Source organism: Myxocyprinus asiaticus, chromosome 31, assembly GCF_019703515.2.
Source record: "Myxocyprinus asiaticus isolate MX2 ecotype Aquarium Trade chromosome 31, UBuf_Myxa_2, whole genome shotgun sequence".
NCBI lineage: Eukaryota > Metazoa > Chordata > Actinopteri > Cypriniformes > Catostomidae > Myxocyprinus > Myxocyprinus asiaticus.
In genome coordinates, this window is record NC_059374.1 from 34,108,279 (window position 1) to 34,123,248 (window position 14,970).

Here is a 14,970-nt window from a genome sequence, read left to right on the forward strand (position 1 = left end):
AATGTAACCGTATTTAGCACTCAGAACAGGGCTGATAACTGTATTCTGCTGCTGTGTGAAAATGGCCATAGAAACCATAAAAACGCAACTTTTTACACGTATTTCAAGCTGTCAGAACAAACAAAATCAAACTGGGGCACACAATTTTATACTAATTAAACAAATCTAATCGAAAACTGTAATAAACAACTGTCATTTACTAAAACGTTTATTTAACTACAAAAAATAACTTGTGAAATGGCTCGCGAGACTTCTGTAAACTCTTTGGAGCGATGACTCAAAGGAATCGGTTCGTTGAAATGAACAATTCAAAAGAGTCGACTCGCTGATATGAATCGAATTTCCCGTGTTCAAGACCGATGAGTGAACTAATGCGGGTGCAGGGAACAGGGAACAGGACTAACATTCGCCACTGCCATTGGTCGTCAAAGTCACGTGACCCCGACACAATAAACACACACTGACACACATGGCAAACAAATGAGATACCAATGGATGATTCAGACTTACTAGCGCGTATTATCTAAAGTTGAGATAAAAGAGTTGTAGTTAAACCGCGAAACATTCCAGCAATGAGGCTTTAAAGATTTTGTACCGTATATTGTGCATTAATATCTGCTTTTCATTTAAAAATGACAACTGCAGTTGTTTTAATGTCACTTAACATTACATACACCTTCACTTTAACCATTTATGCAACAAACTCAAGTGTGCAGTCCCAGTTTAGAATAATATTCTTTAGTTCCACCTCCTCATAAATCAATCCAAGACCACTGACGGTGTGTAAGTGGCCCTTGTCTTTGCTTATACCAACACTGAATTGTTTGTATAGTTCCTTAGATGTCAATTTCCATTTTTGGAAAGTGGAGCTCTTTCTTCCATTGTGTGGGCATGTATGAAATGTATGCAAATTGCTGCTCTGCACAAAAAGAAGGCTTTTTTTAATAGTACTAAAAAGCTGTTTCAGTGTTGATCTGTTAAATGCAGCCTAATGGATTTCCAGTTTTGAACTTAATGTAACAATATACATAACAGCTGCTCAGCAGATGGCAAACCCAAAGAGGGTGCATGGAAACACATTTTCCCTACCTCTTAAAAAGTGTTTTGTTAACTTATTTTAAACCAATTAGTGCCTTTCACTGCCTCTTGAAATGAGCAGATTTTCAGAGAATCGATTAGGACATTAAAAGCACTAGACCCTCAAAAGGCATTCAAGATGCATAGTTAATATCCAGCCCTCATCTAAGTTTTTCCAAGTACACTCAAATGGACATTTTCCTTATAAATAACGTATTGTATTAGCCAGAACCAGCTAAATGTAGGGTACAAAGGGGCTAAAGGCACACCTTACAAAAAAAGTGTGTTTTTTTCTGGTAACAAAGTGTGTCAAGATTGAATATTTTATTTTAATATTGCTGGAGCAACATAATTTGTGTGAAAAGAAGTAATAACGGAAGGTTGTTTTAATTAAATCTCTTTAATAAAAATAATTGTATAAAAGTGATGAGCAGTGAACAGTTAGGGTAAATGGCCGCCAGTGATAATGTGTTAATATAGGGCCAATAGCTATCGGGTAAAATTGGTCAATAAGGCAAATACAGCAGGATGCTTTTTTGAGTAAAAAATTAATAACTTATTCAAAATAACCACTTCAAAAAAAGCGTGCACCATTTTCTGTTCATTTCAATCACATATGGGATTTCATAACATCTCAAGTATTCTATAAACAAATTAATCTCCATTCTGATTTGATCAGTCAATGTGAGCCCACTTTGAAAACTCTTAACAAATATAATCCCCACACTTAAAGTAATATTCCAGGTTCAGTACAAATTAGGCACAAAAGACAGCATTTGTGGCATATTGATTACCGAAAATAAAGTCCCTCATTTTCTTAAAAAAAAAAAAAAAAGCAAAAATTGAGGTTACAGTGAGGAAGCAAAAAAAAATAATAAATAAAAAAAAATAAATAAAAAAAAAAAATTATAAAAGCACTTTCTTCTGTTACAACTTGTGTATTATTTGAGCTGTTAAGTTGTTTAAATCATCATTTTAGGGTTTGTTGACATTACATCGTCATGGCAACAAAGATATAACATTTAAAACAGGATACATTTAAAACTTTAAACAGAAAAGGTTAGTAAGCAATTTTATCACATTAAAATCATGTTAACGCATACTGTTTACGTCTTGTGTCTATACTTCTGAAACAGTATTTTAATGTTTACGGATTGACCCCATTCACTTCCATTGTAAGTTCCTTACTGTAACCCAGATTTTTGCTTTTTTGAAAGAAAAGGAGGGGCAAGTCAAAATAAATTGTGGTAATCAACATTATGCCACAAATGCAGTCGACTGAGCTTAACCTTTATTGAACCCAGAATATTCCTTTAAGAAAAATGTGTTTATGGGGGTTCTTTAGGCCCAGCAACAAGCAGGGCTTTTTACCCCAAATAGTATCCTTTCACTCATTGGACAGTTTAAAAGAAAGAAAGAAAAAAAAAAAAAAACTTTTGATTTAATCACGTTGAACAAAACTGAAAATGACAAATAAGTCTCATTAAAAATGATTAAATATTAAATCAAATCACCTCAAAAATCAAACTTTTAGACATTGCATGCAATAATCTCATGGGTCAGGAATATTTTAAGTATATAGTGGCAAACAGGTGTTCTGGAAAGTTCTGTGGTGGCTTTTGTTGCTATTAAAGTGCCTTTTACCCCAGGGGGCCTTTAGCACCATTGTACCCTTTAGTAGAGGTCAACCGATAGTGGATTTTGCAGATACCGATAACTAAGGTTGTGGATAGGGCCGATAACGATTAATCAGCCAATAGTTTTAAAAATGAATTTATATAATGTAAAAATATTTTCCTAGTCTTTCCTTAATATGACAGGCACAGACAAGTGTCCAAAATTAATAAAATCCCAGAGGCATATTATTGTGCAATTAAAATCCCAATACTAACCAGTATATGTTTCTGTACTATCACATTTTTCTTTGCACACCCTTGCTTCAATTTAGAACATCGTTATATAATCAAAATAAAAAATATGCACTGAAGGATAAAATATGGGCAAATATTGTCAATGATGACAGATTTAGATCCAGCAAATCCCCACGAGTCTGTGATTGTTTTTTATTTCACATCTAGAGGCCGCTTTTATATGGTAGAATCTTCCAGCGCCAGCCACAGAGGTACACAGAAGCATAATAAAAGGAAAAATCTAAAACTATCGACAACTATCGGCATAAATTGTTTCTGATAACCAATAGATCCAAAGATAAACTATCGGCAACGATTAATCGGTAAAACCGATATACCGGTCTCTCTCTACCCTATAGTATTTTAATGGCTCTTTGTACACTTCCATGTTGTGAATATTTTTTTTAAACATTTCCTATACCTGCAAATTTTGTTGAACCCATCTTTAGCTTCTCTTATTAATATCTATCTTCAATTCCTGGACAGATAAAAGTCCTAAATTTAAGATTGAGAACGAGTGAGAATGTAGTTCAATTTACATATTTACCTGTATCTTTAACATCTAGGTTATTTTTAATGCAAAGGTAGTACCTCACATGAAAGTGTCCATATTACACTTCTCCAGACTTCAGTGAAGCTACAAATGGCTTTCTTACATTTGTCTCTGCACATTTAACCGGAACAGGAGAACATATTTCAACATTAAAAAACAATGCACCTTTAAAAACCTAAATGAAACATACCAATAAACAAGTGAGATCACCAAAAACTTTAAACAAGAAAATATGCAAGTTATTTATACAGAATATTTTATTGGTTCAGCTGACTGAAAAACTGATTTGGGTGGTGGGGGTGGAGAATATCTTCCATTCTTTCCCAACACGCAGCCAAAATTAAAACAAATTCTCTGTACCATCCTCTCCCTGTTTCGAACACTGATAAAATCAATACTGGGCTGTAAAATGGAACAAATACGTGCATTCATCACCAGACCAGTGTTTCTTTTATCTGCAGAGGCACATTTGCACATGCACAACCATATGCACACAAGAATTACTCGATTGAGAAGGGTTAAAAAATAGGAAAGGATAAAATGACGAACAAATAAAAAAAAAAAAAAGGGAACTAGAAAACAGTTATTCATGTAGCACAGTACTGAATGATATACAGAAGACACACGGGACAGATACAGTACTGCTAAAAGTTGTTCAGATTTCTTTTCCTTTACTTGGACAGATCAGCTGGTGCAATACATATAAAGCTGGAGGTAAAAGCTATACAAGTTGCCTCCCTAAACTTGGGTGGGTAGGGGGATAGTAAGAGCCCAAAAAACTATTTACACTTTCTCATAAGATTAAGATCACATGGTCGGCACACATAACAATGCAAAAAAACGAACCACAAGTCATGGTGGATAGACGGAGCAGAAGCGTACGGCAGAAAAGACGGCAAAATACAGCGGAAGCAGATGCATGGCTCCATAAAGTCCAAACTTTCCACAAGTTCACTCTTCCCTTCCGGACTTTTTTTATTCTTCTTAAGAATGGCCAATCTCAAATCGCTCTTTCATTTCGTACGTCTTGATGCACTCATCTTCGGTCCCTTCTCCCTACCTTCCGTCGCACCTAGAAAGCATACACCATTATCATCACATATTCACAAAATGTCAAGATAAAATAAATGGTCGTTTCATAATTGGCAGGGTTCCCATTCTTTTTGATCAATGAAATTCCATGACTTTTCCATGAACTTTTCAGTCATTTGTGATAACTAGATACAGATTCTTATGATTCATTTTGATTTATCAGGTTCAGTAATGAATCATTCAGATTCTTGAACTTTTTTCCAACCAATTACCTGAAAAGAACTGACTCAAAAGGAATGATTTGCTCATAAATCAGGCATCACTATTGCTTGCAATCAAGTTTTACCCTATACAAGAGCAATACCAAGCTGATGAAATATTTAAGGGCAAAGGAAAACTAGATCATCGATATATACAGTATTCTGTATATTCACTATAGAAATTGCCATGACGTTTTCATGACATTAAAGCCTTGAAAACACAATTTCATAATTCCCTGATGTCTCCAGGATTTCCAGGACTGTGGGAAACCTATAATGATGACATTCAGTGACAGAATGAGTGGAACATTTAAATGTGACTATGAAATTGAGTACAGTTTCTTTTTCTTTCACGAAGTCAGATTTTATAAAAACAAAATTCATTTAAAGAGAAACAGACAGGGTTCCCACTCCTTTTGACCAATTAATGTTTTATGAATTTTCCAGTCATTCATGATCACTACATAAGGATTTAAAAAAATATTTTTATACAGTGCATCCGGAAAGTATTCACAGCGCTTCACTTTTTCCACATTTTATGTTACAGCCTTATTCCAAAATAGATTAAATTCATTATTTTCCTCAAAATTCTACAAATAATACCCCATAATGACAACGTGAAAGAAGTTTGTTTGAAATCTTTGCAAATTTATTAAAAAGAAAAAAAAGAAAAAAAGAAAAGAAAATTACATGTAAAGTATTCACAGCCTTTGCTCAGTACTTTGTTGAAGCACCTTTGGCACCAATTACAGCCTCAAGTCTTTTTGAGTACGATGCTACAAGCTTGGCACACCTATTTTTGGGCAGTTTCTCCCATTCTTCTTTGCAGGACCTCTCGAGCTCCATCAGGTTGGATGGGGAGCGTTGGTGCACAACCATTTTCAGATCTCTCCAGAGATGTTCAATCGGGTTCAAGTCTGGGCTCTGGCTGGGCCACCCAAGGACATTCACAGAGTTGTCCCAGAGCCACTCCTTTGTTATCTTGGCTGTGTGTTTAGGGTCGTTGTCCTGTTGGAAGATGAACCTTCACCCCAGTCGGAGGTCCAGAGCGCTCTGGAGCAGGTTTTCATCAAGGATGTCTCTGTACATTGCTGCATTCATCTTTCCCTCGATCCTGACTAGTCTCCCAGTTCCTGCTGCTGAAAAACATCCCCACAGCATGATGATGCTGCCACCACCATGCTTCACTGTAGGGATGGTATTGGCCAGGTGATGAGCGGTGCCTGGTTTCCTCCAGACATGACGCTTGCCATTCAGGCCAAAGATGTTCAATCTTTGTTTCATCAGACCAGAGAATTTTGTTTCTCATGGTCTGAGAGTCCTCCAGGTGCCTTTTGGCCATCTCCAGGCGGGCTGTCATGTGCCTTTTACTGAGGAGTGGCTTCCGTCTGGCCACTCTACCATACAGGCCTGATTGGTGGAGTGCTGCAGAGATGGTTGTTCTTCTGGAAGGTTCTCCTCTCTCCACAGAGAAATGCTGGAGCTCTGTCAGAGTGACCATCGGGTTCTTGTCACCTCCCTGACTAAGGCCCTTCTCCCCCGATCGCTCAGTTTGGCCGGGCGGCCAGCTCTAGGAAGAGTCCTGGTGGTTCAAAACTTCTTCCATTTACGGATGATGGAGGCCACTGTGCTCATTGGGACCTTCAATGCTGCAGAAAGTTTTCTGTACCCTTCCCCAGATCTGTGCCTCGATACAATCCTGTCTCGGAAGTCTACAGATAATTCCTTGGACTTCATGGCTTGGTTTGTGCTCTGACATGCACTGTTAACTGTGTGACCTTATATAGACAGGTGTGTGCCTTTCCAAATCATGTCCAATCAACTGAAATTACCACATGTGGACTCCAATCAAGTTGTAGAATCATCAAGGATGATCAGTGGAAACAGGATGCACCCGAGCTCAATTTTGAGTGTCACGGCAAAGGCTGTGAATACTTATGTACATGTGATTTTTTTTTTTTTTTTATTTTTTTTATAAATTTGCAAAGATTTCAAACAAACTGCTTTCATGTTGTCATTATGGGGTATTGTTTGTAGAATTTTGAGGAAAATAATGAATATAATACATTTTGGAATAAGGCTGTAACATAACAAAATGTGGAAAAAGTGAAGCGCTGTGAATACTTTCCGGATGCACTGTAGAGAATGCTGGAGCCGACTTCCTTTGGTATGTCAGGAACCAATTCTTGGTATTATTATATAAAAAAATTATTCTTATAAGTTTACAAATGTATCCAAAAGAAAAAAAAAAAACAAATAAGAAAAAAAACATAATTCACTGATATCACCAGGTTTTCCATGTCAGTGGAGACCCTGAAGAGAAATATCTTACTTTAGGTGAAGAGTCCATTGTTGTCTCCTCTTCCTCCCCACTCTGTTGAGCTGTGTCCATTTCCTCTTCAGACTCCTCTTCCTGACTGGCAGCAGCTCTGGATCTCCCACCACTGAAACAGATTGAGTGTGTCAAAATCCATGAACACAGACCTTAACCCAAGCATGACAAGCAGACATCTGTGTTCGTCAGTACTTTTTTTCTTCTCTCCCCAATTTGGAATGCCCAATTCCCAATGCGCTCTAAGTCCTCGTGGTGGCTTAGTGACTTGCCTCAATCCGGGTGGCGGAGGACGAATCTCAGTTGCCGCCGCTTCTGAGACGTCAATCCGTGCATCTTATCACGTGGCTTATTGAGCGCGTTACCACGGAGACGTAGCGCGTGTGGAGGCTTCACGCTATTCTCCGCGGCATCCACACACACCTCACCACACGCCCCACCGAGCGCGAGAACCATGCATTATAGCGACCACGAGGAGGTTACCCCATGTGACTCTACCCTCCCTAGCAACCGAGCCAATTTGGTGGCTTAGGAGACCTGGCTGGAGTCACTCAGCACACCCTGGATTCGAACTCGTGACTCCAGGGGTGGTAGTCAGCATCAATACTCGCTGAGCTACCCAGGCCCCCCTGTGCTCGTCAGTATTGTGGTAAAGTGTCTGAGAGACTTATTTAAAATATACCTGGCTTTCTTAGCCACTGTTTGTGATTTCGGAGGTCGTCCTCTTCTTTTCTGAGGTGTGGATTCAACAGAATCGCTGGCGGTCTCTGATGTCTCCGCTCTGTGAATAATCGTTTACCATTTAGTTAGAATTTTTTTTGGACTGTTTTCTTGTCCTAATCCACAAGTGCTATATATGTAAGGGATAATCCATGGCTAGGTGTGCGTTAAACGATTTAAACAAGACGTAGAGGTGAAGTACATTTAAAATCGTTTAACACACCTAGCCATGGATTATCCCGATTATACCATGGTCACTTACTAGAATTGATTAATTAAAGCTGTCATTAATTAATGCAGTGCAAATTTTGACTGGAAGAATAAATAAATAATGGTTAACTCTCTCTACAGGTTGTTAGATCTAGAGTTCTTCCCATACTAAATCAGACACAGATAAAGTAATGTGATAATAGTTTTTATGAGACTAAACACTCTTTAAAAACAGTGAATTTAAATACTCAATCCAGATATAATAACAGCCACAATTTAGAAGGGTTGACATGTATATGTCAGTGTTGTTGTGGGTGCGAGCAAAAAAGAGAGAGAGAGAGAACACAAGGGCGCTTTAACAAAATCGAGTAGATCTCTATAGAAGAAATGGATTTAACCACTGGAGACCTATGGATTACTTCTATGCTGTCTGTGTTTTTTGGAGCTTCAAAATTTTGGTCACCATTCACTTGTATTATAAGGACCTAGAGAGCTGAATTATTCTTCTAAAAATCTTCATTTGTGTTCTGCAGAAAAAAAGGCATACACATCTGGGATGGCATGAGGGTGAATGAGAGAATTTTCATTTTTGGGTGAACTATCCCATTTTGGGTGGGAACAGACCAAAATATAACTAATTTTTCACTATAAATTTTGCCATTGCAGTCTCTAGACACGATCATGATTTCAAGCACTTCCTAGTGCTTGATGCATGTATGCTAGGAAGTGCAATCGAGCTTGAAATCATGATCGCAAAGGAGACTGCTGATGTCAAGATTTATAGAGAAAATTGAGCTACATTTTGGTTTGTTCTCACCCAAAACCATCTGGATCGCTTCAGAAGACATGACTTAAACCACTGGAGTCTTATGGATTACTTTTACGCTGACTTTTTGCATTTTGGGGCTTCAAATTTTGGTTACCATTATCTTGCACTGTATGGACTTACAGAGCTGAGATATTCTTCTAAAAAATCTTTGTGCTCAGCAGAAGACAGAAAGTCATACACATCTGGGATAGTTTGAGGACAAGTAAATGATGAGAATTATCATTTTGGGGTGTACTCTCCCTTTAAAATGTATGAGCCAATCCTTTTCTATAAAACAGTTGGTAAATATGCAACTGGGTGCTGTATAACTTAGGAACAGATCCATGTATAGGAAACACTAAGTTGAAGCCTAGATTACATTGTTTTATTATAATTATTTAATATATTCAATGTTTAAACTAAAGGAGTGTTACAGGGAATCTGCAGGGAGAGAATTTTAGGAAAAAATTATTCATGTCAAACAAATTTAAGGCTTCCGCCAATGACATTTAAGACTCTTCATATGTTAAGATATTTAACTTTTATTTTATTGTATTGTAAATAAATACACTTTAATCATAACTGTTTTCCTTGATGTAGTAATAATCACACCTGGCACCAATTAAAAATTAACTGGGCCTCACACAGAGCACCAATTAATGTAGGGATAGTTACAGTATTGAGATACTCCTGCAACATACTACGTTCTAGTATAACAGACATTGTCCTAAAACTATCCTGAAAAATTCCTAAAAGGATCAACATATACAGGTGCATCTCAATAAATTAGAATGTCGTGGAAAAGTTCATTTATTTCAGTAATTCAACTCAAATTGTGAAACTCGTGTATTAAATAAATTCAATGCACACAGACTGAAGTAGTTTAAGTCTTAGGTTCTTTTAATTGTGATGATTTTGGCTCACATTTAACAAAAACCCACCAATTCACTATCTCAACAAATTAGAATATGGTGACATGCCAATCAGCTAATCAACTCAAAACACCTGCAAAGGTTTCCTGAGCCTTCAAAATGGTCTCTCAGTCTGGTTCACTAGGCTACACGATCATGGGGAAGACTGCTGATCTGACAGTTGTCCAGAAGACAATCATTGACACCCTTCACAAGGAGGGTAAGCCACAAACATTCATTGCCAAAGAAGCTGGCTGTTCACAGAGTGCTGTATCCAAGCATGTTAACAGAAAGTTGAGTGGAAGGAAAAAGTGTGGAAGAAAAAGATGCACAACCAACTGAGAGAACCGCAGCCTTATGAGGATTGTCAAGCAAAATCGATTCAAGAATTTGGGTGAACTTCACAAGGAATGGACTGAGGCTGGGGTCAAGGCATCAAGAGCCACCACACACAGACATGTCAAGGAATTTGGCTACAGTTGTTGTATTCCTCTTGTTAAGCCACTCCTGAACCACAGACAACGTCAGAGGCGTCTTACCTGGGCTAAGGAGAAGAAGAACTGGACTGTTGCCCAGTGGTCCAAAGTCCTCTTTTCAGATGAGAACAAGTTTTGTATTTCATTTGGAAACCAAGGTCCTAGAGTCTGGAGGAAGGGTGGAGAAGCTCATAGCCCAAGTTGCTTGAAGTCCAGTGTTAAGTTTCCACAGTCTGTGATGATTTGGGGTGCAATGTCATCTGCTGGTGTTGGTCCATTGTGTTTTTTGAAAACCAAAGTCACTGCACCCATTTACCAAGAAATCTTGGAGCACTTCATGCTTCCTTCTGCTGACCAGCTTTTTAAAGATGCTGATTTCATTTTCCAGCAGGATTTGGCACCTGCCCACACTGCCAAAAGCACCAAAAGTTGGTTAAATGACCATGGTGTTGGTGTGCTTGACTGGCCAGCAAACTCACCAGACCTGAACCCCATAGAGAATCTATGGGGTATTGTCAAGAGGAAAATGAGAAACAAGAGACCAAAAAATGCAGATGAGCTGAGAAACCTGGGCTTCCATACCACCTCAGTAGTGTCACAAACTGATCACCTCCATGCCACGCCGAATTGAGGCAGTAATTAAAGCAAAAGGAGCCCCTACCAAGTATTGAGTACATATACAGTAAATGAACATACTTTCCAGAAGGCCAACAATTCACTAAAAATGTTTTTTTTATTGGTCTTATGATGTATTCTAATTTGTTGAGATAGTGAATTGGTGGGTTTTTGTTAAATGTGAGCCAAAATCATCACAATTAAAAGAACCAAAGACTTAAACTACTTCAGTCTGTGTGCATTGAATTTATTTAATACACGAGTTTCACAATTTGAGTTGAATTACTGAAATAAATGAACTTTTCCACGACATTCTAATTTATTGAGATGTACCTGTATGTGGTCACTCACCGAGGTTTGCGCCCTCTCCTGCCCTTGGGCTTCACCTCCATATTCTCACTGCCTCCATCATCCTCTTCCTCCTCCTCTTCCTCCTGCTGCTCTTCTTCATTCTCCTCCTCTGCAGGTGGAGCAGCCTTCCTGCGACCCCTCCTGCCCTTGTTGGGCGTCTCATCTTTGGGGGCAGCCGACTTGGGGGGCCGTCCTCTGCGACCCCTCTTGGGTGGACTGTTCTGTTCGTCTTCAGTCTCCATGGTAGTCTCTGCCATACTGCTGTCCTCACCCCACTGTTCCTCTGTATCATCAGTGCTCGTGTTCGCTGCTTTCTTGCGGCCCCGCTTGGGCTTGGACTCCTGGCTCTTGTCGTCCTGGTTAGAGGCGGTGCCCCGTTTGCGCCCCCTGGTGGGCTTTTCTGTCTCGGATGGGCTTTTCATTGAAATGTCTTCATTCTCACTGTGGTCCACATCACCGGAGTCCAATCTGGAGTGAGAAAACAATAAAATCTAGATTCAGGATCCTCACACCTTTTAACGCACCAAATCGTTGTTCGTGACAGCTGAATTTAATTATATATTTTAGAGTGGAGTATAACAAAAAATGCATATTCCCTAGAATATTGCTAGGGTGCTGTGGGTGGTTGCAGAGACATTGCTATGTGGTTACTAGAGTGTTCTGGGTGGTTACTAGGGCATTGCTTGGATGTTCTGGGAAGTTGCTTACTGGGATACTCCATGTCAAATCAACAACTTATCAGAAACTTGTGTTAATACTTTTTCTTAAGAAAGATAAACAGCCAAAATAATGATGAAAGCCAAAATGTAAAATGCCATGGATTAGTATTAACTGTGTAATCCTTTATTTTGTAGAGAAGTCAAAATGACAACTGATTTGGAGTAAATCTGCAGGTATAAAATATCCTTAGAATGGTGGCAGCGTCATTATTTAATTTTTTTCCATAGATAGGTAGGTCTGTTGCTTAAGTTGACTTCAACACCCCTTCTTGCAATATATGTGCCAATGGTCAAGGAACGGTTCTCACGATTCGGTTTGATATACGATATGAGGTTCACGATTCAATATAATCTCGATTCAATATAATAACACTTACATGACAAAGTATAACAGAAAACATTATTTTTATTTTTGTTAAATGTTTGCGAAAAAATGCACATTATAATATCTCATCAAAATACAGCTCTTTAATACACAATATAAATGCTCAAAGTTTAAATAATAAGAGTTTCTCATATATGACATTTGAAGGTTCATTTTATTTATGATTACATGGACAGAAAACAAATTTTGAAATATTCAGTTTTGCCTCGATATGGTTAATTTTTTTGGTTCGCGATATATCGAAATCGGATACATTTAGACATCATCCCATCCCTACAGGTTTTGGGTGAGAAACTGAACAAAATGTAACTGTTCCACAGTAAATTTTAACATTGCAGTCTCCTTGGTGTGATCATGATTTGAAGCTCCATTACATTTCCTCGTGCTTGACGCATGCACAGAGCGTAGGAAGTTTTGGACCCCATGGACTTGCATTTTATGGATATAAACACGTCATATCTCCTTCAAAAAATCTTCATGTTTCGCAAAAGAAAATCATACGAGTTTGAAACTGCATAAGAGTGAGTAAATGATGAGAATAATTTTAGGTTAACTATTCCTTTAAAGATATATTAATATCCTTTTATTTTTGTATCTAAATTTGAAGACCCAGGATCCCAGAGATATTGGGCTTTCGAGTCTGGTTCCATCCATAAATTGTTCATTTTTACACATTTCCAATGGTCGAAAGCTAAATCTGGGTCACAGAGTGACTAGAAATTAATAGAAAATGCCTAGAAATGTTGAAACTAGAAACGCATCATATCCCTAGCACAGATACGAGTAATGCACCTAATTTTAACAACTCATGGTTAAGGGTTTGTTCAAGTCCCTTACCTCAAGTACAAGAAATAGTAATGCTTGTCTTCATCTAGTCTAATCTTTTAGAGGAGAATAGGGAGCACTTCAAATTGTTTAGAGGAAGTGTTAAATCATGACAGTAACTACATTTCCATCCAAGGATTTTTTGCGGAAAAAGTTTTAGCGCATCAAAATAAAGCTGATGGAAACGCGACATAAGTGTTGACATATTTTTCCGTTTAACTCTAGTGCATAAACTCTAAGTCAATACTTCAAATGTCGCGAAAAACTGGTTTGGAAACACTATGTCAAGAAAACTGGCATTAATGCAAAAATGTGGTGTCACATGACAGAATTTACCCCAATCGTTAGCCTGTGTTAATCAAGATTACGGTATACATCCTTGAAAGCTAATTTATTGTACGTGATTATTGATTTATCTTAACGGCATATAGATCCGATGCTGCAAACATGACACTTCCAGGAGTGCCAACACAATCTCGTATCATGCACATCAAGTGCACAGAGAACAAATGAATGGCCACTGTTTGTGATTAATCGCGGTAGACATCCATTTATTTATTAAAGTTGCTTTTACACACCATTCAAAATAATAGATGGCAGTCACAGAATTAACCCACAATACAAAAAACATAATTTCTGTGCCCAAAGATGTTTAAAATTAAAAATAAATGCACAATACTAGGAGAGAAACATCAGTGTGCTTTTTTGGAACACTAACATATAGCCCAATTCTATAAAATTATTGTTTAGCTCACTTTTGAAAAAATGCAGACAAAATTCCCTGTATTCAATTAAGTAAATTACCTAACGAAAAAAGCATTAAAATTAAAAAAAATTACCAAACGAATTTTTTTTTTTTTTTTTTTTTTAGACCTATATATGCCTTTTCTTTACACAAACTTAAATTAGCTTTACCCAGTTCTGTAGACAAAAAAAAAGTCAGCTGAATGACTTTTTCAAGACTATAAATTATCGGAACTATTTGTCCAATGCTGAATTCACTTTCAGAAAATGAGCTTTTGAACATTTTAAATCTAACCCTCTTTACCTCGGATCACATTTGCTGAGCTTCTTCAGAAAATGTAAATTGCATTATGACGCTAAAATTAATTTGAGATGACAATCATGTTCAGTTGGTTGCTAAAAGTTGCTGGACAAATATGCAGGACATAATGCAGTTGAGATGGCAATGCTTTAGATGATTGTTCAAAATAGCCTATTGAATATCAAGAATGTATCATATGTAAACCCTGATATTACACCGCATCAGTTTTTCTTTAATAGCTGTGCACACAGCATATACACATTGATGGATGGTTCTTATACTAAGACTGAAAGTTTCCCCCACTACTTGGTACAGGTTGCCAGCTTGAACAGGGCCATGATCATTTGCTTTTGGGTCGGAACCGGTGGCAATCTGCGATAGGTGCAACATCAGGACCAATATTACAGCCCTATCAGAAGGGCAACAGCTCCCTTTTGATTGCAATTTCTCCTCTTCTGACTGCTTTTATTTGTGAATTTAAAATGACAGTAAGCTGGCTAATTTCAATGAATTGTCTCAATACTCTCCCCATTTTACCAAAACTTCAGAGGAAAAAACTAGGGACATCTGGGAGGCGAATTAGCGATAAACACACATTTTTGTATGGAAATGGCTTAAGGGCAGATTTCTTCTACGATAGACCAAAACTTGTGACAAAAAAAAAAAAAAAAAAAAAAGTTTAAGGCATGACATCATCACACACCTATTTTTATCGATAAAAGGCCATATGACTGGAAACAG

At 37.7% G+C, this 14,970-nt stretch overlaps 1 protein-coding gene across 3 annotated transcripts in view; it reads right to left on the minus strand.

Moving 5' to 3' along the window:
- Window positions 1–3,539: 3,539 nt before the first annotated feature.
- Window positions 3,540–14,970, minus strand: part of pds5b (PDS5 cohesin associated factor B) — a 60,592-nt gene continuing 49,161 nt past the window's right edge. For all 3 annotated transcript variants that reach the window (XM_051665348.1, XM_051665351.1, XM_051665350.1), the window contains exons 31-34: window positions 11,256–11,723; window positions 7,847–7,945; window positions 7,165–7,276; window positions 3,540–4,612 (exon numbers count right to left, since the gene is read on the minus strand). In XM_051665348.1, coding sequence (XP_051521308.1) covers window positions 4,577–4,612; window positions 7,165–7,276; window positions 7,847–7,945; window positions 11,256–11,723 — 715 coding nt within the window. In that variant the 3' untranslated portion in view covers window positions 3,540–4,576. The remainder of the gene's footprint in view (window positions 4,613–7,164; window positions 7,277–7,846; window positions 7,946–11,255; window positions 11,724–14,970) is intronic.